We start from the raw sequence: 27,573 nt of genomic DNA, 5'->3' as shown, positions 1-27,573 counted from the left end.
CCGCGGCGTGGAGACAGCCGCATAACATCGTCCGACGTACGCATTCGCAAAACGCGAAGCTCATTGAACAGGGCTCTGCATGAATAACAAAAGCGTTCAGTGGTAAATATCAACAACGCTCCGCATTTCATGGGTTGGGAAGTGGAGGGGGCAAGGATGGGAGAGGGGGCGTAAATTGCCACCATCACACACCACCCCCCCCCCTTGCATCAGCAATTGGGGGGGGTTCACATTCTAGGGCGCCACGGTGTAGAGAAGTTATCTCCCTCGCCTGGTATACAGGAAGGTCGTGGGTTCGATCCAGACCCCGACGCCTGCTGTATATTTTGAGTTTGCGTGTCTCTGTACCCATGGTCGCGTGGATTTCTCTCCGGGTCCTCCTGTTTCTCCCTCCACATTTAGAATCAACGTGCGATTAGGAGTATTTGGCTGCAATAAATGCTAAGCCACTTCGTTTTGAGCTCATCATTTGTGACAGTGAGGTCCCTTCTAAAAAAAAAGAGCTACATAGCTCAGTGGGTCTTACCTGGGTAAAACAAAAAAAGTAGTCGCGGAAGTAGGATGCGTTACGGCATTAACGATTCACAGACCGACCTGGACACAGGCACCCATAAACCTCCGAGACTCGCACGACGTTCTCAGATTGTTGGAAAAGCAATCTGCATTACACTTCGTTTGCATGTATTTACCAGCTCTTTACAAATCCTCTGGTCACTTAAATGCATGCGCAGGAATTTATGATTTCCAGGAGGTACGCCTTCAAATGGAGGTTCACAAATCATTAAGATTAATAGGTACCGGCTGCCAAAACGTGCGTGTGCGACACAGGAACAATGCAAAGACAAAGATCACCCGTGTAACCTTAGACTGTAGGGGCAAGTGCTGTTAGCGAGCACCTATTAAGGCTGGAACGGTACACGAGGGGGGTGGGTGGCTAGCACCACGCCCGACCGCCTTTGTTTCCCCAGTGGCGATGTTTACACACCACACCAAGTACTCATTTGAGGCCGAGTCGACCTAGGGGAGGTCCGGGACCGGTTCAGATAATCGTCACTGGTGTTGACCGTGAGCGCGAATCGAACCCGGATCGCCGGATTCGTAGCGCGTTAACCACTACACGACATACACATGCAAGTGCATGTGTGTGTGTGTATGCGTGCATGTGTTTATGTGTGTGTGTGTGTGCGTGTGCGTATAGGGGGTGTGTAGGGAGCGGTAGTTTAGCGGTTAGCACGCTGCGCTACAAACCTGGCGACCCGGGTTCAATTCCCGCTCACGGTCAACACCACCGGTGACGATTATCTGAACCGGTCCTGGGCCTCCCCTAGGTCGATTCGGCCTAAAATGAGTATCTGGTGCGATGTATAAACATCGGCACGAGGGAGACAAAGGTGGCCGGGTGTGGTGTTGGTCACCCATCCCCTCGTGTGCCGTGCCGGCCTTCATAGGCGCTCGCTAACAGCACTTGTTCCTACAGTCTGTTAAGGCTATACGGGGGATCTTAGATCCTTGGTGTGCGTGCGTGTATGTGCGTGTTTGTGTGTATGCACACACATGTATCAAATGAATGATTATATTTGAGCAGCTCAGCCTATTTATTTTATCAGTTAGCCTGTTAGCTCAAAGTGGCCAAATATAACAGGATATAACCATGACAGTGTGTGAACTCCGGTCCCATGTGACAGTAATAAATAGAGACCTCGGTTAAAAATTTCTCACAAACATTTCAGAATCATTTGCTTTGATCAATCCACTGCTGGATGAAGGGCTCCCCCCCACAGATGCTGCCGTCTCTCCTGTGATATAACAATACACCAGTCACCTGCACACACGCGTTTGATGTAATCAGACTCCTCTTTTAGACTGGAGGAATCCGACGAGCTGTGAAGCTCTTTTTGACCGATGTGGGCATACTCTCAGATGCGTTCCATTCCCTGGCTGCCACTCCGTCATCATTTTTGGCCAATGACCATCATCCCCGAGAGTTGTGACGAATCCTGCCCAAGTCCACAGACTAGATCTATATTTTTTATTTTCACCAGGTTGAGGCCCACTGACTTGAGAAGCCACCTGTCCATCACAAACGATAGCTCAACGAAGTGGCATATCACGTGGACATTTATAGCAGCCAAACACTCTAAACGCATGCCGATTCTAAATGTGGAGGGGAAAAAACGGAGGACCACGCGAACATTTAAACTCCAAATATAGAGCAGGCCGTCAGGGTTGGGATCGAACCCACGACCTCCTGTATACCAGGCGAGGTAGTTAACATCTCCTAACCACCGTGATGATGATGATAGAGACGCAGACTCCAAATATACGGCAGGCGTCAGGGTCGGGATTGAACCCACGACCTCCTGTGTACCATGCGAGGTAGTTAACATATCCTAGCCACCGTGATGATGATGATAGAGACGCAGACTCCAAATATACGGCAGGTGTCAGGGTCGGGATTGAACCCACGACCTCCTGTATACCATACGAGGTAGTTAACATATCCTAGCCACGGTGATGATGATGATAGAGACGCAGACTCCAAATATACGGCAGGCGTCAGGGTCGGGATTGAACCCACGACCTCCTGTGTACCATGCGAGGTAGTTAACATATCCTAGCCACCGTGATGATGATGATAGAGACGCAGACTCCAAATATACGGCAGGCGTCAGGGTTGGGATTGAACCCACGACCTCCTGTATACCAGGCGAGGTAGTTAACATCTCCTAGCCACCATGATGATGATGATAGAGACGCAGACTCCAAATATACGGCAGGCGTCAGGGTCGGGATTGAACCCACGACCTCCTGTATACCAGGCGAGGTAGTTAACATCTCCTAGCCACCGTGATGATGATGATAGAGACGCAGACTCCAAATATACGGCAGGCGTCAGGGTCGGGATTGAACCCACGACCTCCTGTGTACCATGCGAGGTAGTTAACGTCTCGTCACCGTCGCGCGGGCATTTACAGCAGCCAAATACTGGAAACGCACTTCGATGATAAATGCGGAGGGAAAAAACCAGAAACCCGTGTGTAAACATCCACGTGGCCACCATGGGTTCTGGCAGGTCACGTATATGGTGGGGTGAAGTGTGGGTAACTCCACCTCTATTCAAAACGTTCCTCCAACGTGGGAGAGTAGGTCGCAATAAGCTTCAGAGTGGCTCTCTGGAGCTCCCCCGAGTTAAGGTCCGTCTGGCAGCAGTGCTGCTAGCAAGCACTTGCAGGGCTGCACCTTTGCCTTGCTACGGTCGCTAAACATGCCACGGCATTAATTCGGCAAAGCCCGTCTTGACGGCGAGCAATTATCATAATCCATTGCAGTACATTATTCAGGTCTATTGCAGTAAAACTGTTCAGGCAATTATTACCTTGGAGTACTAATTGTGCACCGATGCCGTTGATGAATTGCATTAATTATTAACAAACCTCGTGGCTTCAGCGCGCGACCAATTTTCCCCTCCATTCACGTGTAAATTCGGTCTTATCGAGCGCGTGCTCATTCCATGGCGAGCAGTGACACGTGGGTTTCATCGACAACGCGCGGGCAAAGCGGAGCCACGTGGGGTTCTGGCCTCCGACCTCCGTGCCGGGAATCTAACTCGGGATCGCCGGGTTCACAGCGCGGCACGCTCAGCACCAGGAACCTGCCGGGGTCCCACTGAGCGCAGTTGCCGAATGCGATCCTTCTGTTGGTTAAACAAATTATTGAGTGGCAATGCTGCTGCACAAGTCAGATTAACAAAACAACTTAACACGTTCAACCACACTGTGGCCTAAAAAGGATTATTAAAAGGTGATGGCCTTTCTTCGTGGCACATGAGTAGAGAGGCGAGGAGATAGGGCAGATAATAAGAGTTAGAGTCTGCGCTTGACACAATGGGGGCCTGAATATTTTTTTTTAAGAATGTCTCCTGATGAACAGATTCTTTTAAATCGCCAAAATAACTGCACTAGGTCAGTGTTCAAAGCGTCCTTTAGTCGTTCATTTTGTGTTACGTACTCGCCGTCGAAGTGGACTGCGTCAGATTCAACTCGCGATATCCAGCCGGCGTCCTCCAACTCCCTTTCCAGCCCCGCCCCCCGGTGCCCCCCCCCCCCGAACCCCCCCCAGCCCCCCCTTGCCACACTGCAGCCGTTCCCCAGGTTTTTTGTTCACTGGACCGCAAGGTGTCCCGATGATATGTAATTCAGGACTCAGAGTTCGGTAGTTCAGTTGTCTGTGCGTTTTTTTTTTTTTACCAGGTAAGGCCCACTGAGCTGCACAGCTCTTTTTTTTAGAAAGCGACCTGGCCACAAATGATAGCTCAACGAAGCCGCCGCTTCTCGTCGTGTGGAAATTTATAGCAGCCAAATATAACCTCAACGCGTGTCGATTCTAAATGTGGAGGGGGGGGGGGGGGGGAAACGACCCGGAGAAAAATCCACGCGACCATGGGGAGAGAGACATGGAAACTCCAAATATACAGCAGGGGTCAGGGGTGGGATCGGACCCACGACCTCCTGTATACCAGGCGAGGTAGTTAACATCTCGCCACCATGCAAACTCCAAATATACAGCAGGCGTCAGGGGTCGGACCGCCGACTTCCTGTATACCAGGCGAGGGAGTTAACATCTCGAACGTGCGGTTTTTCGAAATTTCGCGTTAAAGCAATTGGCAAATGACGGCCGTTAAGCGACTGACGAAATCGAATTTTACGCGCGAACGCAATTTCACTACGGCCGCACGCCACCGTGGCATCATGAAACGAGAAGCTGCCCGGAAGGGCTGCGTCATCGTCCAATCGGCGACAGCGTCACGTGTCCCTGCAGTGCAGCGGTAACGCCTTTACCATCGCGCCTTTACCGTCATTCCAACGTGCAGCAAAAAAGCAGGTCTTTCGGCGAGTTCACCGAAAAGGTTAATTATTTCAGCTTCGAATTCATTGCCATCCAATCCTTTCCAAATTTACATTGTTTATTATTATTTTAGTATTTTGGAAAGTGCTAGGTGTTTCTTTTTAGGTTAAGGAGAAGAGTTGAAATGACTGTCTGAAACACAACCATAATTTTTTTTTTAATAAAATTTACGGGAAAAGCCAGTCCAATTTACGAAATTTATTTACGAGTTTTTTCTTAAGAACCGCATCCTTTGCGTAAATCGAGGAGATACCCATCCAGCCTATTACCAGTTTTCGGTTTTCATTGCGACGCTGGGGAGTGGGGGGGGGGGTTCTAAATGGCCTTCCCAAATGCTCCCTAGTCCGCGTCTTCATCTGCACTCGTTAGCGTTGAGTCTCACTGTGGCCGGGCCCGTAGTTTTGGCGGCGGCCAGCGCCCGACAGCGACGATTTCCGTCCGCTTCGCAGCCAAGCGTTGGCCAAAAATAAACAAACAAAAAAAACGCTTTCGTCCCGACGGACGTTTTCCGCGGGGTGATCTCACGGGGCAACAAAAAAACGAACGCCGGCCTCTACCGCCGCTCAACTTCTGCTCGCTCGGAAAAGCGGACGCAGACGCTGCTTCCCTTTAAATATTAATTAGCCACGAGCAAGAACCTTGAGTGGGGTGAGGTCGCCGGTCCCTGTCCTATCACCTCCCCCAACCCCCCCCCCCCCCCCAGCTCCTTCCTCGCTCTCCCCGCTCACTTAACGGGCAAGAGGAGAGACAAGAGAGGGGGAGAGGCTGGGGGGGGGGGGGCTCACTTCCGCCGGCTTTATTTAGCTGCGAGCGTTCTCCGATTACGGCAGCGGCAACGCGACGGCATCGCGACCGTGCGTGGGAAACGCCGATCGCAGAGGTCGGTATGTAAAGGTGGCCGCGCGGTGTAGGGGTCACAGGACAGAGCCGGCCACCGGTGGGCCACCTGGGGTCTTGAATCGTTGCGAGATTGTTAGTGGCGTGCACAATCTGACCGACGTCTCGAACTCTCAGATGTGGAGGGAGCCAAATTAGGAATTTGTCCGTCACTTTGAGCTACTTTACACCGCACTCAAACTGCAGGGACGGTTTGTTGATCTAACCATTGATGCAATGCTCTTTTTCAGCACGCGCACGAAAAAAAACTGAAAGTTTTCCAAACCTACTCGCCGTTAGTTTTGCCCAATTATTTGAATGCTTTTTTTATTTGAAGGATTCTGCGACTCTTGATGTTGTGCGGTGTTTACCGCACTGCACCGTACTCTGAACCCGAGTTTGATTCCTGGCCACGGCGTCCGCAAGCGGGGGCGCAAGCGTGCCGAGTGGCTGGCAGGGGACACACTCCAGCACGCCTGACACAGTCAGCAGAGTGCCTCCACTGCAAGGCACCCCAGCACGCCTGACAGTGATGTAAAGGCCGCTTAAGGGAGGAAATTAAAAAAGCGCAGGTGGGAATGAATGTGTTTGCCGAGACGACTCATTAGGCAGAGGCACCGCGGGCCTGACCTGGCCTCACGGCATGCCCGGACGACAGCACCGCGGCGCAAACGCTTAAGAGCGCTTGTGACGACCCAATCGTTTCAGCTGCCCATGAAACCCGGCAGTTCAGGCCTAACTATCGTTGGTGTCACTTACGAACGCTCAAGTCTTGTGGGTCAAACCACTGTCGAATGAAGGCCTCGCCACAGACTCCGGCAACCTCCGATTCGCACGGTTGGCCACGTACGGTGCGAAAGAAGTTAAACATCGATTGACCATACCTTACCGTCAGAGGTCGTAATCGGGTACCCGATACCCGTACCCTACCCGATACCCGTACCCGGCCGGGTACGGGTACCCGTTTGCGACCCTGGTGCGACCGGGTACGGGTAGGCCGTGAGTCACTGGTGAGTAACCGTTTGTCACTCATTTTGGGTAGGGTAAGGGTACCCATTTGCGACCCTGGTGCGGCCGGGTATGTGTACGGGTAAGGAATCAAAACCCGTTTGCGACCTCTGCTTACCGTGCTGGCTACGGCGGGATGGGGAAGCGGGGAAAGTGGCTCGGGCCCGATTCGGATCGTACTCAACGCTTGCCTTAAGCCGTAGCCAAATATTTAACGCGGGCAAACTCCGGGGGTCCATAGAGCAGTGTCCTAACCATTGCGCCACCACTCTCCCCGAGAGCCACTTCAAATGGCATTTAACGTGGAGTGGTTTGCTTGCTCAATTAAATATTAATATTGCAAGTTTAAATATATATAGAGCAGCTTGCTAGACCTTCAAATAGGTGTGACTCACAAAGGTGTTTGGCAGGGTTCTGTGATTTTTCCTTTCTCTTTGCCCTAAAGGCTTCAGGCAAACTGTGCGCATGCGTCTATTTACATGTTGGCGAGGAGAGCGATACAGACACGCACTAATAGTACAGCAAAACCTCGTTATTTGACTATTTGATCATTCGTAAATGGGGACGGCTGCGGTTTTCGGCATATACAGAATTCGCCACGAGCCGAAATGCCGTACCGAATGGTCCAATTTCGGCATAAACGTGGAGCAACGCCACGCGCCACGACCAAAACAACTCGGTTATAATTTAGTGATAAAGTGAACACATGGTACAGTAAGTGCATACTAAGTGTGCATTAAGCCCCCTCTATAACCTATGTCACCTACCACATGGAAGCAACCACATCCTCCTCCTCCTCCTGCAGTGCCTGGTTATGGATGGCAAGCGTTACTTTTTTCCTAAAATCATTGTTGGAAAACTAATTTTGAAAAAAAAATACATTGGGGCAGGAGGCACTGGGAAGTAGCATTGCACATAATTAGAAATATGGGATAATTCGTCAAGGCCAGAGCCCCATGTGTGTCGAATTAACAAGGGTTTACTGTACGTATATTCCATGGTTGGCATATCTGCCAAAGTAGCAGCCAATGATGTTGCAGGGAGGGGCGGGGTATGTAGCGACGCCTATTATTAAACCATTTTTAGAATGCGCCTAATCACGACACATCTCAGAAGCCAAGCATGCGCAAGCCTAGATAGTGCGTGTAAGAGAGAACGCCATACATAAAGTGGGTGCTACAACAGGCTTCCGCGGGGCTAGAGGGCCCAAGAGGCCAGTGCACCTAAATGTTTTGTTGTACTCCACTTCCACATCTATGCGTCCGCATTAATGATCACGTTACGCCCCGTGCCCCTTCGTCGACCAGCGTGGTGAAGTATGGTCAAATAACCGACACGCCCCTACGTAGGATGGGAATGCTCTCTGGGAGCAGTGGCATGACAAAACGGCTATACATGCGGACAAGATAACGGTGTTTTGACTAAGAAGTCTACCTCGACCAAAAGGAATTTGTTGACCGGTTCACTGGGAGCGGGAACTCCAAAACATCGTCCAACTAAGTACTCCGCGGCCCGTGCACCATTTAGACGACGACCGTTTCACCGGTAAGATCCAACAAGGAGGGGCGTGCTAAGACTTCCAGAAGCCGACAGGGCAATGCACTTTTAATGGCGCTATCAGTAAGGGCTGGGATGTGACCAAGTGAACTTTGGACATGGGGCAAATGTGGCACCAACATGATGCACACACTCCCCCTCCACCCACCCCCCCTCTAACCGCCCACTAACTCCCCTCTCCTCCACCCCACCCAGGCACCAGGCTAATCAGTGTCACAGGCTGTCCTGTAACACACCCACGCGTCTGTGTGTGTCCAAGGTCCAGGGAGACGCTGCCAATGTCCCCAGCCCCATCTGCAGCACTACCCATGAGACAATTCCCCATCGCTCGTGATCATTAACCCTGGAAACCGTAGTCAGAGCGATTTCCCCTGCTCAAACGAGCATTGAGGCCGTACTCCATCTGCCATTCACTGCCCTTCTTTGTCTTCGTCCTTCCCCTCCGCACGGCTGGCGTAGGTGCAGAGCAACAACTGCAGTTTCACATTCTGGTGGTCAAGCCAGACAACGCTGTCAGGAGCGGTATCGTGCCGATGTCCACAGCCCTGAGCCCAGCGGTAAAAAAAATCCGCATTGCTATGGTGGGGGGGGGGAGGGGCGGGGGGAGTCTATTCAAATGACACCGTTGACTTGCTCACAAAGTGGTACTCGTTTTACCAACCCTGCAGGGATGATTGGCCGAGTTAACCTCAAAGCAGGATTTGAGCTCACATCCTTCCAATTGTGAACTGCCCGCACTGCCGTAGAGACTAACTATTAAAAAATATATTTTTATCAGGTAAGGCCCACGGGGAGGGGGGGGGGGGGGTACAAACGGCCACGCGTGCCGAACATGCGACGTGTACCCCGACCCTCCCGTCGACAACAACTCCGGGCCGCCTCGGGAGGTGCCTCAATCGTCGACAGCGACCCACAACAGAAAAGTGTCGGCCTCGAGTTGGTGTATTGGGGGGGGTGGAGGGGTTGGGGGGCCGATCGCCTGCAACGTCCGCTGGGCTTGTTCCACCAGCAAGTGACGGCCACCACGTTCTCCAGCTCGCCGCCCCCGGCGCAACAACGCAACAACGGCGTCCCTCTCTCTCTGGAACTGCGGCACTTTTTCGAAGGCGCGTTCGAGGCAGCGGCCGTATCGTCGGTGGCGGCGGCGATAGCGGCAGAAAGAACGAAACAAGAGTTGGCGCGGGTCGACCGCGCCAACCGTCCAACACCCCCCCCGCCCCCATCGCCAGCTGAGAAACAAACATCCTTGGAGCGCTATTAATAGCAGGCCTCATCTCCTCCACTCCAAATATAACCCGCGACACTCCATTACCCATGTGCGCGCGCGCGCGCTCTGCTCGTGCGGTGCGGTCCGACGCAGCGCCCCGGCGATGCCTCTCGCTCCGCCGCCCTGACAGGGGGCACATTAAGGCTGCCCTGCTCGCATCACGGATAATAAGTTACGGAAATTACTCACGGGAGAAGTGGGCGGTGCGGGAGGGGGGGGCGGCAGGTTGCTACACCGCACGCGGACGACCACGCGCGTCAAGTTCAAACGGCGACCGTGGCAGAGCGACGGCTTAGCGGGAAAACGATGAACGGTGTGGAGCCGTGTACCCCCTCCCCCCCCCACTGCCCCCCCCACCCGGGCGAGCTGGCTCCGTAGCATGTTGGCTCGGCTCAGGCTCGCTTTTGAATCCCTGCTCCGCTTGGGCTTTGTGAGCCCACCGCCCCCCTTTGGGTTTGCTGTGTGCAGAGGGTGATCGAAGGCCCAAGCTGCCACGGGTCTATAAAGTTCCCCGGTCCTGAAACTAGACCCTCTTTGCCACCTCCAATGCCCGACAAGCCGCGCTCTTCCTGGGGGGGCGGGCGGGGGGGGTGGTGGCGAGCAGCGTGCCGCTATGGAGAAGCGACCGGATCGCAGCGGGCCCAGAAAGAGGTTTTTTTGGTCCACAAACACAGCTCCGTGCAAACCTCAAACGGACGGCGGGCCGATTTGATAGAATAAGCAGTAAGCAGGGCCATTGCTCGGAAAACGTCTCCTGTAATTTATGTTCCCCCCCCCCCTCTTCAGGGTGGTGTCATTGATGAATGCGTCGAGTTTTGTACTAGCGGCACACCACTGTCGACGCAGTCACTTTTTTTTCTAAAACAATGCGAGTTTTTTTTTTTACACCACATTTTTACAAGGCTGGCTAGTGTGTGGGTTGTTAAATGTTTTAATAACCCCCTTAATTGATATTTACATTTCCAATAATCATTTTAAGGAAGAGGGCAAGACGAACCGAGCACTGCTTCGACTTACAACTTACGTTAGTTAACCATGGCCAGGGAATTTAACTTGGATCACCGGGTTTATAGCACGGTGTGCGCTAACCACTGTATGACCAGTCTCACCAAAAAGGCACGCTCCATTACTACCACAATAATAACCATCGCGATAACGATACTAACAATCATCATCATCACCATCATTGTCGTGCCCAGGGTTATCAGGGGTGTGCCAAGTCCGTTAAATATGTATATTGCTTCGCAACGTTGTTATGTCACATTCTGCCACTTCCATTCAGGCTCATGGCGTGCTCACCGAGGCGGCCTGTCTCGTTACAAGTAATGTCATAATGTACTTGGGCGGAGGACCATTTGCTGCCATCCTTCGCGCTCGCCCATCTCAGAAACTAATAAATAGGTCTCACCGCGCGCGAAATGAACCCGGGCAACTGCGTGCGGCAGATGCGAGATTTGGCCTTCGCCGAAGACAAACTCGACCTCGAAAGTCGGAACCCTTGCACCGTCCGCCACCTGCGAGAAAACTTTGAAAAATTGAGCAACGATATTGAGGTTTCTTTGGGTTAGATCGCGTAAATATACGTGCCGTTAAAACCGCCACTACTCGGCAATTCTGGCACGCAAAAAAAAAGAAATCGCTCCATGATGCTGGATGTACTCCGATTCGTAAGGTTTGTCACGTAAACAGAATATGCCAATTCGGGTTTAATGACAATTATATATTTACGCGATCTAACCCCAAAAAAAAACCTGTATTATGGATACTGGTCGCGAAAGCCTATATGTTAAACCGATAACAATAATGATGATACGAAGAGGGAGATTTTTCAGCCCCTTTTGCCAATCGCACGGTTGGTTACGTACGGTGCAAATGAAGTTCAACATACGCAAGGACACACAATCCACTGCTGGATGAAGGTTGTGCATCGGTCATGGCAAGGCGAGTCACTGTACTTTGTCACGCTGGTCGGTGCGGGTTGGTGAAGGGAGGCCCAGGATTGAGTCAAATATTACTCTAATTTAATCTATTTTGTATCTTACCAGGTCAGGCCCACAGTAGATCTTTTCAGAAGCGACTTGGCCACAAATGATAGCTCTAATATGAGAACTCAACGAAGTGGCTTATATCCGGGTGCACGGTGCAACTGTGCTAACCAATGGCATTATCCGTGGAGTCGCATAATCGAACCAACAATCGGTAGTGATAACCTAAATAAATCGAACAGAGCAGCGAGCCTCCACCCTGCATTCGCCCACGCAATGGAGAACCAGACCCGGAGCAACCCCAGCATTACGTTCGGCACGGGCCGCAAGCCTTTTAAAGTGGCTGTGCACGACGCACATGTGGTCGAGCGTTCGGTGTTGAGGACACGGTGAAATGTCAACGAGGGAGTCTAGTGCAAGACGGAGGATAATTAATAACATGCAAGGGGACCCAAAGTGGCTTTGCATGCAGGGCTGGAACTGGAGGCGAGGAGTTGGTGGATTACACAAATGCTCAAAAACTCCCTTGCCGTGGGCATTGAGGTGCCCAAACGCTACCTCGCCAGGAGACTGAAAAAACGAAAACATGGACTCTGTTGTGTCTGTATGGGATGAAGCGTTTCTCCCTTGCACACGTGGGTTTTCTTTGGCAATTTCCAGGTTCCATCCCACATGTAAACACTCATTAAATTGGTTGATACCATCTTTATACGTCGAGGAATGCAGAACTTTGGGAATTGAAAAACTTGATTGAAAAGTAATTTCTTTAGAACCGATTTTTGTGTATAGTTTGTCATCCTTACCACGCACCTCCGATTAGCACGGTCGGCTACATAGAGTGCGAAAGAAGTTCAACATTCATACAAAGGGGGCTCTTACTCAGCGGTGGTATTACGTGTTTTATGCCAGGAGTAGACTGGGAAGGGGACGAGCAGAGGTTGTTGAAAATGAGACTTGAATTTCGATTTAAAACTTTCGTGAATGCAAGGATTCCTCTTCTTGGTTCTTTCGGTAAAGTCACGTAGAAGGAAAATAATAAAATAATAAAAATAAAACATAATATAATAATTCTCACGACGTTTCGCCCACAACGCAAGCAGCCGTCCTCAGGTGAATAACAGGTCTGTCGAGACGACAGAGTCTGAATGACACACCCCAGGCTTGGAGCGTATATTTGATATGCAAATTCTTTTGTCAAGGCGCTCTTCCTCCTCCCTCCCAGCTTAAATATACGCTCCAAGCCTGGGGTGTGTCATTCAGACTTTGTCGTCTCGACAGACCTGTTCTTCACCTGAGAACGGCTGCTTGCGTTGTGGCCGAAACGTCGTGAGAATTATTTAATGTTTTATTTTTTATTATTTTATTATTTCCCTTCTACGTGACTTTACCGAAAGAACCAAGAAAATTAGACTTGACTCGCCGTGATGATGTGGGGACTTTGCACAGCAGGTTGTAAACAAACGAGCAATTCCACATGGTTGCTTGAGTGGTAAACCACGTTGGCATCGTAAGGGAAGTCGCGGATATAGTTTTGTTTATGTCCGTGGGTCCGTTCGTACATCAACGGTTTGCTCCGTACGGTGCGGAACAAGTTTAAACACACATCGATAGGCATGACAACTGGACAACCTATAGACCAGACCTGCGGTGAAGACCATGATGAGTTCTCATATGGCCAACTGACTTCAGACTTATAACGACAATAATCACAAAAAGCATTGATAGTTCAGTTACAATTACATCGTAATTGTAATTACATCGTAATTGCAATTCACTCCGGGGCATGCCATAAACAAATCGCGATGAAATGTAACACGAAGACTGCCAATACCAATACTCAGGCTTGTTTAGGTTTGGGCAAGAATGGCTTCTTCAATAATTAAATACCTTCCCGTTGTTTTGATTTCTTTTACGTAGCATTATTACGCTGCTACGTAGCAGCACGTTTAATTCAAGTCCGTTCGAATGCATGTGGTTGGGACGTGTATATTCAACAATACATTAAACGTAACATTCTAGATGCACAGATTGTATGTATGTTGAACATCTTTGGCACTGTACTCAGCCAACCGCACTAAATCGGAGGTGCATTACAAAACGGAGGATCCCTTAACAGACTGGCATTGCCAGCTTGCTTGACTTTGAAACTGGCTCCGACATCGCTTCTGTCTGTACACCGGGTGGCTCTTACCTGCAGGCTGGGTCTAATTGACATGTTATTTTTTTCCCCGCTCTCTACAGCTGTCCTTCAGCATTAGAACAACTCCCTGCCACTCGACAAGCTCCCAAACCATTTACATATTTCTGTGATGGCCCAACATGAGAAACTAAAACTAAATTATTTTTATCCCACCAGGTAAGGCTCCACACAGAGCTAAATAGCTCTTTTTCTCCAAGTGACCTGGCCACGAATGATAGCCTCAACGAACTTGCTACTCACATGGAAATGTATCGCGGGCAAATACTCTAAAACACGTGATGTTGATTCTAAATGTGATGGGAAAAACCAGAGGAGCTGGAGAAAAATACACGCGACCACAGCGGGATTTGAACTCGCAAACTTCTGTATACACTAGACGAGGTAATTAACATCTCGCCACCGCGGTATCTGTGATGGCCATACAAGAGAAAGGCACATCACATCCTTCCAAAAGTCTATGCCACGACCACTTGTGCGATGGGATCAATGGGGCAGGGAGCTTCAAAAATGACGGCTCAAGAGGGACCCAAATGTCTCCCAGGATGAAGTTACAGGAATCGTTAGACCCAGACATTAATGTCCATCAGATCTGTCATGGTCGGTGGCACGGGAAATAATTACTGCACCTGGCACACCACATCCAGTCTACCTCTCATTATTGTTTCTGTTCAGCGGCAACCCATAAAAAAATCTGGGAGAAATTAAGCCGTGTGTAACCGGGTCTCTATGCGAGTCTATGGGCTTTTTCGATTTAAAGCTTTCGTGACTGCAGGGATTAATCTTCTTGGTTCTTTCGGTAAAGTCACGTGACTTTACCGAAAGAACTAAGAAGATGAGTCTATGGGCGTTTACACACCGCACCAGATACTCATTTTAGGCCGAGTTGACTTAGGGGATGCCAAGGACCAGTTCAGATAATCGCCACTGATGCTGGTCATGAGGGGGAATCGAACCTGGGCCGCCGGGTCAGAAGCACAGCGCGCTAACCGCTACACTACCGCTCCCCATCGCATACACTCGCGGCTGACCACTCTCGTCCCGATTCGCATCTTAGATTCGCATCTTAGGTCTGAAAGGGGTCCCCCCCCCGCCGCCACCCAATTTTGCCCTTTCCTTCCCAAACGCCGAAAACGTCCCGCGTCGCTGCCAAAGGCGCCAGCTTGCTCGGCATAAATAATTCATTGGTGCATTTCCGCGGGCATGTATATTTGTTAACATAAAATCCATCACGCGACATAAACCTTGCAACCCGTGCGCGCTTGCGCCAGGGTTGCGCCCAGCCGCGCACGAACCAGCGGGCCAAAAAACGCAGAGCGACCGAGGACGAGCAGCGCTGTGGGTGCCACGGTGGCGAGATGTTAACTACCTCACCTCGTATGCAGGAGGTCGTGGGTTTCGATCACAAACCTGACGCCTGTATATTGGAAGAAATCTTGTAACTCAATTTTTACACACTTCCCAATGTGCTATCGACTGCAAACTTCGTATAGGTATGTCATACTGATGACAATACTATATTCTATCATTGAAAAAAATATATTTTTAAAACAATCTTTTAAACGGCTCTAATTGTCGACGCTCAACTGACGTTGCTTGTAAATCACCACGGTCCCTGACGTCACGGCAAGCCTCGGGGAGCCACGCCCAGGGGCGGGGGATGTGGAAGGAGGGGAGGGGCGATGGGGGAAGGGGGCAGAGGGAGAGGCAGCTCGGATAGTACATTTCATTAATGAGTGTTTAAAAAAAAGTATTTTAAATATTTTTTTTCTCTGGGTCCTCTGGTTCTTCCCTCCATATTTGGAAAAAGGCGTCGAGTATTTCGCTGCGATACATTTCCCCGCGACAAGCCACTTCGTTGGGTAGCCATCATTTGTGGCCAGGTCGCTTCTGAAATAAAAAACTCTAGCTCAGTGGGCCTTACCTGGTAAAATAGAAAGAGTTTAGCTTAACAAGCAGCACTGTCGAAGTTGTAAAAAGGCGAGTGTGAAAGGGTTCTTGAATCGAGCGAGATTATTTATAACGTATAGCGAAACAGCGCGAGGGAAGAGGCAGCAAGATAAGTGAGGTGACCTGGAGCGTGGTGGGCGAGTGAGGTGTTGACATGCGGTATGGTGGTTGAACAAAGTGTGGATGCTTTTTATTTTACTTCATTCACACCATCACAAGTACGCCGATTACTTCCTCATCTATTTTATCCACCTCATCGTCACCATCACATCCACACACTGCCGTTAATTCCCTGCAAGGCGCCACATAAATTACGTGAAGGCAATGTAAATACAATCAGGTGTCCGGTAGAACAGATCCCTCAAACGTGGAGCGGGGCAATTCATGGTTGGCGTCAGTGGCGGCTCCTGCAAAATCTCTCAGGGGGGGCAAATGTCTGGATGATTGATAAGGATAATGTCCACCCATGCAATGGATAAATTAACAGCTTAAGCATGTAAAGGCAACTTCACTTCTTTAATATTAATGAAAAATAAAGTGACTCTTACAATACATCTTGTTTGTTTCTATACTCACTATTAAAACAAACCACTCAAGTTTATTTTATTAAAGATTCCACTAGGTGGCGACAAATAATATTGTTGGATGAAACGTGCTTACGTATGATGACGTAAGCACGTATGATGACGTAAGCACGTTAGGGCGAGCCCTCCCGGAAGCCATAGAGAATGCATTGCAGCGCCCCCGTTCGAAAAAAAACATCTTTGAATGCAAGTCTATGGGGCCACTCGGGGCGATTCTCAGCTGGAGGGAAATCGCCCAAAAAGAGGCGGTACTCCACAGAACGTAGCATGACGCTGATTGGACTATATCCAGAGGCACAGTGACGGCTAGCGTGACTCTGGTTGAATGACATTGGTGGTGCGTCGCCCAATCGCCCTAATGAAGAAACCGCCCCTGGTTGGCGTTCACGGGAGCAGTAACCACAATAGGTCGCAGCAACAAAAGAGTGATAAGGAGGGCAACCGATGACCAGTGAGTGACTTAAAGGGAATCGGTGAGTGGCTGGAGTGAATTGGCGAGTTCTGGAGTGAATTGGTAAGTGCTGGTAGTGAATCAATCCGCGAGCGACTGGAGCAAATCAGTTGAGTGCTCGGGGCTACCGTGCCTGGCTGGCCTCTTCCATCGCAGTCTGATGTGGGCGTGACGCGGGCTAGCAGGCCTTGCTCACCCGCCCGACGGACAACCCCATACATCATCGGAGAGTTCCACGGCTCATCTCACACCCAGCCGTGGCGGCGGCGGCGGCGGCGGCACACAAAATTGAAACTCCGAGGGCTCGGAATGAGAATGTTCCCTTTTATACGTTCGGACGGAGAGAGGCAGGAATGATGCGGTCTCTGCTCTGAATTATAATCCATTTATGATTGTGGCCGAAACTTTAGATTTCGGATATGAAGTTCTGTGCGTAACGTAATTACGCGGGCGGCGCGACGTTTATTGGATCAGGGCGGTGCGTGACTGACGGCAGAAATTTCACCCGAATTATTAAAAATAGCTGCGAGTCTGACAACATTCTAAAATAGCGTTTGTTTGACTGAAAAAAAATTAGCTGCACTCATTTATCCTCGCACAAATGGAGCCTAATGAATGGAATTACCCCCCGTGTATTCGGCAGACTCGGGTGAAGAATAAGAAATCCGTTTTCGACTTTATGTTTACGCCGATGACAGATTGACTGGCGCCAGGCGATAAGTTGCCGTTTAATTCGAGGGTTTTGATTTTCGGAAATAAAAACTCCAGGGATGGGGCCAAGACGACGACACAAAAACAACTCAAATAAATTGCAATTATTTTTGGACACGTAAATTATGTAAATCACATCCCCCACCCCTCAACCAACTTGCCCGCGCATGAGGCCTTGCTACCGTTTGGCATTCCCGTCATTCATCTTAAAATGCAATGCATAACCAGGTCCCACCCGCCCCCCCCACCAAACAAAAGAACACAGTAAATTTACAAAGGGAAGCAAGCAAAGTATATTTATTGTTTATACATACTGGAATATGCCTTTAAACTTTGTGTCACTCCAGGCTCCATGAAGCAGTGACGAATTTACGAGGCAGATCCTTGCTTCTTTTATGGAACTGTATAAGCGTGGCAGCTCCATACCGCGGAAACCAACTCATTTACAAGGCAGCCTTGTTTAAATTTGTTTAGAACGTCGAGCAGGTTCATTGGGGAGGAGTTGTTGGCGTGGTGGTTTAATGCACAGCGCGACAAACCCCAGCGACCTAAATTTGTTCGCTGGCCACATCTGTGGGGCGGGTGGCATCGGAACCGATGCTGGCTCCCTCGCGCGAGCGCCTGCCACCTTTCTCCTGACACCGCGACGTCAGTAGCCAATGCTGATCCACGCGGTGCGGTACGGTCATAATAAACCCACCCCACCATACCCTCGACCGACGTAGCGTGGTGAAGGAGGCCTTGGTCCAACAGCCGTCAATTTCGGCGAACAGTCGGACAAAAAGACGCGCTTCAAGATGTGCTTCTGCGGCCGTCTGGAACGCTCTTCCTTCTGATATTAGGAAGCCACTAGAACTATGAATTTTAAATCGCATAGATTGAAAACTATTTTCATTCGTATTCTTAGGTTTTTTAGGTAAAGTCACGTAGGTAAAACATCAAAATTAATGAAAATAAAATAAAACAAAAATCACGATGTTTCGGAGGCAACACAAGTCTCCGTCATCAGGTGGGACCGTCACAGCCGAATTAGCTGCATCAAGTGATGCAGCTGCATCAAGTGATGCAGCTAATTCGGCTGTGACGGTCCCACCTGATGACGGAGACTTGTGTTGCCTCCGAAACGTCGTGATTTTTGTTTTATTTTATTTTATTTTCATTAATTTTGATGTTTTACCTACGTGACTTTACCGAAAAAACCTAAGAATATGAATCCTTGCAGTCACGAAAGCTTCAAATCTAGAATTATTTTCATTCGAACTGCTTTTTCCGATTCGCACAGTTGGCTAAAAACAGTTCGAAGTAAGTTCAACATACATGTCGATTGACAAAGGCAGTAAATCTTTCGTAAAGTTATTTTTTTGCTTATTTATATCCACACAGACTTGCGCAAGACGGCCGAATTTGCAAATACCACGAGCGCACGCGCGAAAAATCGGCGCGGCCACGATTTCCGATCGAAAAAGGACGATCCACGCCGTGCCAGACGCATCTTCAGATTCATATCGCCCCACTGTGCAATCGGAGACCCCCACAAACATCTCGCCCCCGCGAGAAGCCAACGACGATGGCAACGTCGGCGTCGGCGTCTCGTACTCACGTGCTCTTGCTGCCCGGCGAAACGCGACACCTGGACATGGCAGGCGAAGCGGACGATTCGTCGCCGTGCAGCGTCGCCCCTGCGGCAAGTGATGCTCACATCCGCAGATGGAACGCGTGTCTCCCAACCCACCCCTGCCGCTCGATCGCCCGCGTGCTCGCCCGCCCGCACGTCCGTCGCGGTGTCTGCTGCCGAAGTGAATGGAGATAGGCATCTGCGGCAGTTCGCGTACAGCGGCGCAGAGGATCGCCGGACGAGAATCGACGGTTCACGGTGACGATGCACATCACGCAGGCGCTTTATGGAGCAGTCCGTCATGGACAAGTTCGCACCTGTCACCTCGGGCCCTTCCCTGAGCAGCGAAATTTGCGCATTCTTGTCTTACTGGAGCTCGGGAAAGCCTTCAACAGGCATCGCTATTGTTGCTACGGACATGCTGATATTTACTCACGAAATCGTACGAGTGAGCGTAAGTGAATCTTTATTTTTTTATGTAGCACCTTGGATTATAAAACCATCTCCCAAGAGCCGCACAGAAAAATAACGATGGTGAACACAACAAGCAAAACTCATTAAATATGCAAATGATACGATTTTAAACGTTTACAAACTTACTAAAAGTATGCTTATTTAGTGTCCAAGAGCGTAGAGCAGTGCTGCAGCGGTTTGCGCAAAGGGTTATGAACTGAACTTGATTCCCGGTCACAGCAAATACCAGGTGGCGGAGTGACATCTGAACAGTGCCCAGGGTGGTGAAGTATGGCCACCTGCGGCTTGTTAAGGACTGCTTCGTGGCATTATTCACATCCATTGCGGCTGTTGAAATAGAGTTTTTTTTATTACCGAATTGAAAATAATGGTCTCTTGTTATTTTGGTTGCCGACTGATGATCATGACCGAAAGTCACGGGGAAGCATTCAATGCAGCAGTGGACTGACAAAGGTGCGTACGTTATTAATAATATTACTTATTAGTGGCTAAAAGTAACATTTCATTACGCTGCACAAAACATTGGGAAGATGATAATCCCAAATTACATTCATCAAGCAATGACAGTAACATCACTTTCACGTATCGCAGCTTGAACAACAATTCAACTTTTTTCTAAAACGATAAACGTGAAACGGCAAGGTAGACGGACATTCCACAAGGCCGGCAATGCTGGGTGTGTCCAGCACGGTGTATTCGAATGATGGACAGCCTTTTGTAATGGCATTCGCATTCACTGCGCTGCACACACCCCATCAACCCTACCTACCTGTCAACGGCTGTCTGCCAAAAAAAAAAAACCCAGCGAGTGTTAGTTTGCATTTTATTTCCGCAGTTACCAAAAGACACGGACGAGAAAAAAAAAAGCAGAGCCCGCAAAAATAATGGCACACGTCGTCCTAAGGTAAGGGCTGCCCGGGAAGTGTCCGGTGACGGCAATAACCACAAAAAAACCCATACCGGCCCATCAAGCCATCTCTGTAAATTCCATCACCAAAACCGCCCCCCGCCCCACCCCCCCCCCCCATTTGCAGTTGTGGCGCGCGCCGACTACAATCGCGGGCAGAGAGAAACCGGATCTAGAGAGCAGCCGTGGTGGCGGCAGTCTCAGTTTCAAGTCATCTTCGCAGTTTGCGCCAATTAGACCGCGCACGCGTTTTGTAATCACGACTGTTCCATGAGAGGGCCCCCCCCCCCCCCACCTGTCCCAGACGCATTCCCCTGCCCGCGAGCGGGTTAATTCATTTCGACACCAGGGGCGGGTGGTTATTTCGCGTGTCTATATCGAATTAGCGCGCTGCCTCTCCGAAGCGTGGCAATCTTATGACACGTCCCGTAAGTGTCACGTGACGGCGGGGCGGGAAGAAGCGGTGTGGGGGGCGAAGCCATAAATAGGATGTCGAGCGTAGGGTTTTTTTTTTTTTACTCGCTGAACATTTTGTGTCCAAAGCTGCGAACGCTGCCGGTGTTAATGGAGAAGACGAAGAGGCACCGGATACATTACGCGACTCAGAACGTTTTCTAGGAGGTGTGCTATATTAAATAAACACCTCAAGTGTAAGTTTGTGCATTAAACAGAGATAGATTGTTATTTTTTTTACACGCAGAAACATAAGAACGTGTCCAAATAAGCTGTCAAATTTGTAATATGTCGCGGGACTTCGGAAAGAATAAGAATAATTGTTCAGCCCTTCATCAATCCACTGCTGGAGGAGCACCTCCCCGGGCCATGTGTTGGTCAGTGTTTTTATTTACAAATCATATTTCGTGTTTTAAGCACGTGGTGACTACAGCGGTCACTGGTGGCTGTGCAGGGGTCAAGAGAAGCCCATTCAATACATCGGAATAAATGCATTCGAGTAACCTCTATTCGATGCACGTACCGACCACAGGAACCGACGTGAATCGATTAATCTATGCGGCGTTATACCCTCCCCCCCCCCAGTCCTATGTAACACACCTGGTTGTCGCTAGAAGGGGTGGGAAAATCACTTTCTAAGCACGACTACGCCAAGCAATAATGAAGACAAACCAAATCAGGTGATTTGTGCAGATATCAAATCTTAGTCTTTTGCGCCCATGTGTGTGGACTAAATGTGTGACGTCACCTTTCAGATGCGCTGCTGCGGCCGTCTGGAACGCCCTTCCTTCCGATATTAGGAGGCCACCCAGGAGCAATGCACTTTTAAGTCTGGACTGAAAACTAACTTCTTTTGAACTGCTTTTCGTGCGCTAGTTTGTAGTCCTTCCACCGCACCTCCGATTAGCTCGGTTGGCTACGAACGGTGCGAAATAAGTTCAACGTACATACACAGTGGACTAGAGACCGAGAGAATGACGAAGTGAAATCCAGACTCCACTAAAATTCTGGAGGGTTGTCAGACTAAACCAGGGGTCAGCAAACCAAAATAACCACCCTCTCCCCCCACCCGGCAGGCCATTACAACTGCAGGTACGACCAGCCGCACCTGCCGTGGGCTTCAACCGGATATCGCGTGACCAACAGGGCCTAGACAAACCAGTTATAGCGGCGGCACTGGTTGCAAGCGGCTCGGAGCAGTCATCGCCGCCCAGTGTGGGTACTCCAGCGATGTGTCTCGGCTCTCCTTTTTTGCACGTGGTGCCCGTATCTTGCACTGCGGAGGTTTAAATCACGTTCGCACGCGTTGGGTTAACACGGCCATTGTCTATCCACTGCTGGGTGAAGACCGCTGCCGCCATCAATCCTACTTCTGCACAAGAACCGATCTTTATTGTTCCTCCTCCACCGGCGGTTGTACGTACGCGTATTGAACTTCTTTCGCACTGTGCATAGCCAGCCGTGCTAAATCAGAGGTGCGGGGGAAGGACGACACAAAAAAGCAGTTTAACAAAAAATAGGAGTTTACAAAAACACATCCAAGAGGTGGGCCTCATAGATATGTTCCCGACTGTGGCTGCCACTCTTGTCACCGGCCCAGTCCACCGACCATCACCCATCCCGTCGCGAAAAGTGTGGCGCTCAAGCCCATTTACGATGCTCGTCACCGTGATGCGTCCGATTTGCGTTTTTTTTTATCTGATCCACGTGCTCCTCTTTCCGTCTCTAAGTAGTTCCAAGCATGCTCCTCTCCGTGCTGCTTTGTGCACTTTTAAACTTTTGTTCCATAGTATTTAACGTAATATAAACACGCACACACAATGCGCCCATCACGGCAAATCTCGGAGCTAAGCGGGATGGAGCCGTCCTGGACAGTGCTTGGATGGACGGCCACCATGCACAATCCATTGTTGGGCGAGGGCCTCCCCATATACTCGTGCGAGTCATCAGGATTATTTGAACGACGCTTCTCCGTGCTGTTAGCGCGGTTGGTGAAAGTGAAACGCATAGGCACCGAAGCATAGCAGTACAGTACAACGGTAATATTTTTCTGCCCTTCCCTTGACTGCCCACCACATAGCCCTGCAATCCCTACGGCAACCCATTTCGCGATTGGCACGGTTGCCCAGGTAAGGTGTGGAAGAAGTTCCACATGCATACATATGGCGGTCACCCCCCACTGAAGTGCAATTCAGGCTCAACCTAGTGGAGCTCCTGATGTCTGACGAGATCACGTGCTTCCCAGGGTGGTTTGGTGTCAGGCAAGCGGGCATACGGCTGTTAAAACGTCGCACCACTTACACCTCAATGGTCCTTAACGACTGGAAGCAACGGAGTGGATTGTCAGTTGTGTGATGGAAAGCCTAATGGAAATTGTGTAAATAATTAAAAAGGTAAACACACCATAATCAAATAGTCTTTAACTGGCAGAGCTCGCTGAAGGTAGACAGTGGCTTGTTAGCAACCTTACGGAGATATTATACATTAAGGAGGGGGAGCGGGTGGGGGCATGGAAAAACGTTTTACAACTCTCTGATGTATTTTCTGATTGCACCGTCGGTTTCGCCACGACGTCCGACGTTTCGCCCCACGCGTCTGGCGGGAGCTTTCCCCGTTTCTTCAGTTGCCGAAGGAGCTGCCCGGCACGGCATGTGGAGCGAAACGTCGGGACGTCGGAGGCCGCCGACCTGACACCTGTCGTAACCCGAAGAAGAGATACCGGAGGGGTGTATACAACACGAGCGCAGGGGACAACGAAAAAACGTACACAGTAGCATGTTTGACAGCTGTCAGGAATGGGGGGAAAAAAGCAGTTGATAACCTTACGTAGTAGATTGTAGAGTATTGGACGGATGAAGGCGGCGCGTTCGATGTAAATGGCTCCGTTCTTACCCCGGGACTAGGAAAGCAGCAGCAGCAGCAGAGCGCGACATCGACGTTTTGTAACTCTGGGGGTGGAGTTCTGGCAACCCCTGCACTGTCGCCACATGCGTTACACATAAATCCCGCACAACAGCAACGCGCGTTGCGTAATGTGAAAACGAAACGTGATGTCGCCAATTTATATAAAACAATGTTCTGCAGGGACTGCAAAATACATGTGTACTGTATACTGCCCGTGGCCCAATCTCGTCACATCAAATAAGCCAAGCGGGGTAGAGCGTGAACAGTGCTTGGATGTCTTGACCACCGTGCACAACAGGTTGTTGTTGTTATAGGCTGCAGCAGAAGGCCGATATTTCAAACCATCAGCAGTATATTTGTGTACGCACATATGGCAGGTACGGAATATTATACACTTTACTGAAAGTGGAAGAGAATTCGTGTCCCGTACAGCATGTGTGCAGCCGTTTAGTTAATCAGCCGCTGCGTGAGTGCCACCACGTGTGGGGCACGTCATGGGTGTACAACTTTGACCACGCTGGTCAAGTGTGGTGTTGGTGGAGCGTAGTTACGGGGGCATAGAAAAGTACGGTTCCATAAAGGATGTTGCTGCCCTGTCCTCTGCTACCCACCGTGTAGCCCCCCGCGGTCTATAAAATCAAACCCGTTGTTGCATGGTCCTTTCTGCATAAACGTTCCACCACCGACTTAGGCCCACCAATTGTGGAGCTCGCCGCAACACCGAACCAAGTAAGGCGGCGGGGGGACTACTGACTTTCATCCCACGGTGACGGCTTTAAGGGGGGTGGGGGGGGGGGGTTCGGACAGGCGGTGATGAAACTCCAAGAGATGAACCGTGAACTTCACAGTAACGGGGTGACAAACTGTGATTGGCATCTTAAGGACACTGCAAAGGTGCGGGGGGGCGCGAGGGTCAGCAGGGTCGGCGGAAGAAAGGGGTCGAGTATTTTCAAATAAGGGCATGTTTGGAGAATTGGAGACCACAGGTAAGGGAATCTAAAAACTAAACTCTATTTAACCAGAGCTGCATCTCTTTATTCGGAAGGAACCTGGCCACAAACGATAGCTCAACGAAGTGGCGTATCACGTGGACATTTATAGCAGCCAAATACTCTAAACGCATGCCGATTCTAAATGTGGAGGGGAGAAAACGGAGAACCACAAGAACAATTAAACTCCAAATATACAGCAGCAGGCGTCAGGGTCGGGATAGAACCCACGACCTCCTGTATACCAGGCGAGGTAGTTAACGTCTCCTAGCCACCGTGGCGCCCGAGTCGAGGCTGTGGTACGAATCTAAGACTGTGGTACAGTAAAGTGCAATTACGGATTCGCAGGGGAGAGGGGGCGGAGTTAATCATTGGCAGAGGAGCAAAGGGTCTTGAACAAGCGGGGTACGCGGAACGCCTCGCTCTGTCGCACGGCTTAAACCAGTGGTTCTTCACCTGGGGTGCGAGATGCCCTTTCTGGGGGTGCGAGACACGGACAGATTTTTTTTGTAATGTAAATAATCGAAAAACAAATTAAAGCACGGGCACGCAAGTACAAACTACCGTTTCATCAATCCCTATGTATTTATTGTCATTAAATGTTTTATTGTTTTACGATTGAGAACCAAACGGGGTTCAAGGCTGCGGTAAAGGTTAAGAGAGCCACTGGCTTAAAACGATTGTGTGACAAGCAGGAAAGGGTTCTAGATGGGGCAGAAATCCTGGGAGCCCCGTTCACATAACCCAAGAGGCAAGGTGCTCCAATGTCAGGCCAAACAGCCCATCCGGCCTGCAGGGCACACTTCAGGATGATCCTCGTAGCAAAAGTAGCTACTACATATGTAGTAGCTACAGGCCCCGCACTTTCAAGGGCTCTGCGCTCAATGCTTTCAAGCGATCAATTCCGGTTAAGCGATTCTGCACTTGCTCTATTACTATAGTACTATACCGCCTTAAACTTTTATGAACGACTGGGTGTTTCAGGTTAGCGATTTGTCGTATTATCTGGCTGTATAGCAAATTTAAAAAATACAATTACTTTACCGTGCAAGTAAAAACAAGTGGTTTAATTATTTTTTTTTTATTGAGGGCCCCTTTATAACATATGCTACAGGCCCCGCACTAGCTTAATCCGGCACTGCTGCAGAACACACGTTATTGAGTCAATGCATCACCGCCCATGTAAGTGCCGTATGTAAAACTTCTTTCGCACCATACGTAGCATATCCGTGCCCCTACCACAACTCACGTTCGCCCACGTTGAAGACTACACAGCCCACGTCTCTCAACGCGTCCCAGTGTATGTAGCCAATGTAAGTCCATACACCTCAGAGCCCACAGAGCGTATACAATGTCATAAAATACAGTCAACGTTAAGCTCATACAGGCTATACAGCCCCAGGTAGTCCTTACAACACATGCAGTCCATCATGTATGCTATGAACTCGATATATACACACACACACATAAAATAAAGATATATAGTTTCATGCATCACTTACAATTCATGAATCCCGGACGGTCCATTCAACTCGTGTAAGTTCGTGGCAGTCCATGCAACCCGGCCCCAACAACCCAAACATTCCAACGTATTCTTCTTAGTTTCTTTCGGTTAAGTCACGTCTAAAGATAAAATAATAAATTAAAGAATAATTCCTGCAGTCACGAAAGCTCCAAAATTAACATTCCCAAGTATCTAACAGCTGCACTGCGTGATGCAGTCCACAGAGGCAACGTGTCCCCTATAGAGCTCGCCGAACCGATGCAGCTCACACAGCCCAATGCAGTTCATTCAGGTTTACGCTATCCACATACACCCTGTACAGAGATCACGATGCAGCCCTACGCAGCTTTACAACACATCGTACAGCCCATGAAGTTCACACAGGCCATATCGTGTAGCAGACTCCCCCACACCAACGCAATCCTCCACAAGCACGTGTTGCTGCTGCTGCTACTGCATGGAAGCGCATCGACCCACAATTAGCCCCACATGCGTTCACCTCTCTCTCTCACTGACCACGCTTCACGCACACAGCCCCGAGCGAAAAATCCCACTCGCGAGCGCCACGGGCGTCCACAGCTCCAGGCGAATACGACAAGAGAAACGGGACACGGGACACCCCGACACCACCAAAAAGACCGACGTCACCGGCAGGGGTCACAGCCGCCGCCGCGGTCACGCCTTGCCGGGGTGCTACCGCTAGGAAAGCGGCGGGGGCCCGGCGAGGCCTAGGTCCGCGCCGGGCTGTGGAGCGCGGCGGAGACGAAGCGCGGCTCCACGTAACCACGGACCCCGGCGCACGGCGGGGATCCGCGGGGACGCGCAGCGTGGACGAGTCTGGAAGGGGTCGGGCCCCGGGGTAGGCAGAGCGAGAGCGGCGGGGGAGGACGCGGGGTCGCTCGTACCTGTGCCTCGGGCCGCCCGCACGCCGCCTGCGGTGCACCATGTCCGCGGTGACGTCACGCGTCACGTGGCCACGCCCCCCCCCCCCTAAGCCCCCCCCCCCCCCTCCTAAGCCCCCCCCCTCGCACTTATGCCACCCTCCCACCATTCACAATCAGAATTTTTATTTAATTCGGGATGAATCCGATGGGCAATAAAGCTCGTTTATTTTTAAATCCTTTATATTAAGTTCACTTGCTTGCTTGCTTGCGCGCTTACGACCGTGCAAATCTTTCGGTCGTTTTTTAACCCACCTTCCCGTGATCCAATCGAGCTGACATTTTGCACACAGAC

The 27,573-nt window shown here is 50.3% G+C and overlaps 1 protein-coding gene across 2 annotated transcripts in view; it reads right to left on the bottom strand.

The window, feature by feature from the left end:
• LOC133356244 (estrogen-related receptor gamma-like) overlaps nt 1–27,302 on the bottom strand; it is a 105,927-nt gene extending 78,625 nt beyond the window's left edge. Inside the window, exon 1 of one of the 2 annotated variants that reach the window (XM_061573634.1) lies at nt 27,243–27,302. In XM_061573634.1, coding sequence (XP_061429618.1) covers nt 27,243–27,283 — 41 coding nt within the window. In that variant the 5' untranslated portion in view covers nt 27,284–27,302. Of the gene's footprint in view, nt 1–19,091; nt 19,179–27,242 lie in introns of those variants that run through there. The other variant, XM_061573635.1, reaches the window with a different exon arrangement.
• Between the last annotated feature and the right edge of the window lie 271 nt (nt 27,303–27,573).

This window comes from Lethenteron reissneri, chromosome 53 (genome assembly GCF_015708825.2).
Source record: "Lethenteron reissneri isolate LAM-NWPU_2019-01 chromosome 53, ASM1570882v1, whole genome shotgun sequence".
Classification (NCBI taxonomy): domain Eukaryota; kingdom Metazoa; phylum Chordata; class Hyperoartia; order Petromyzontiformes; family Petromyzontidae; genus Lethenteron; species Lethenteron reissneri.
Note: the sequence above shows the minus strand (reverse complement) of the source record. Positions and strands in the feature narration are given on the sequence as shown.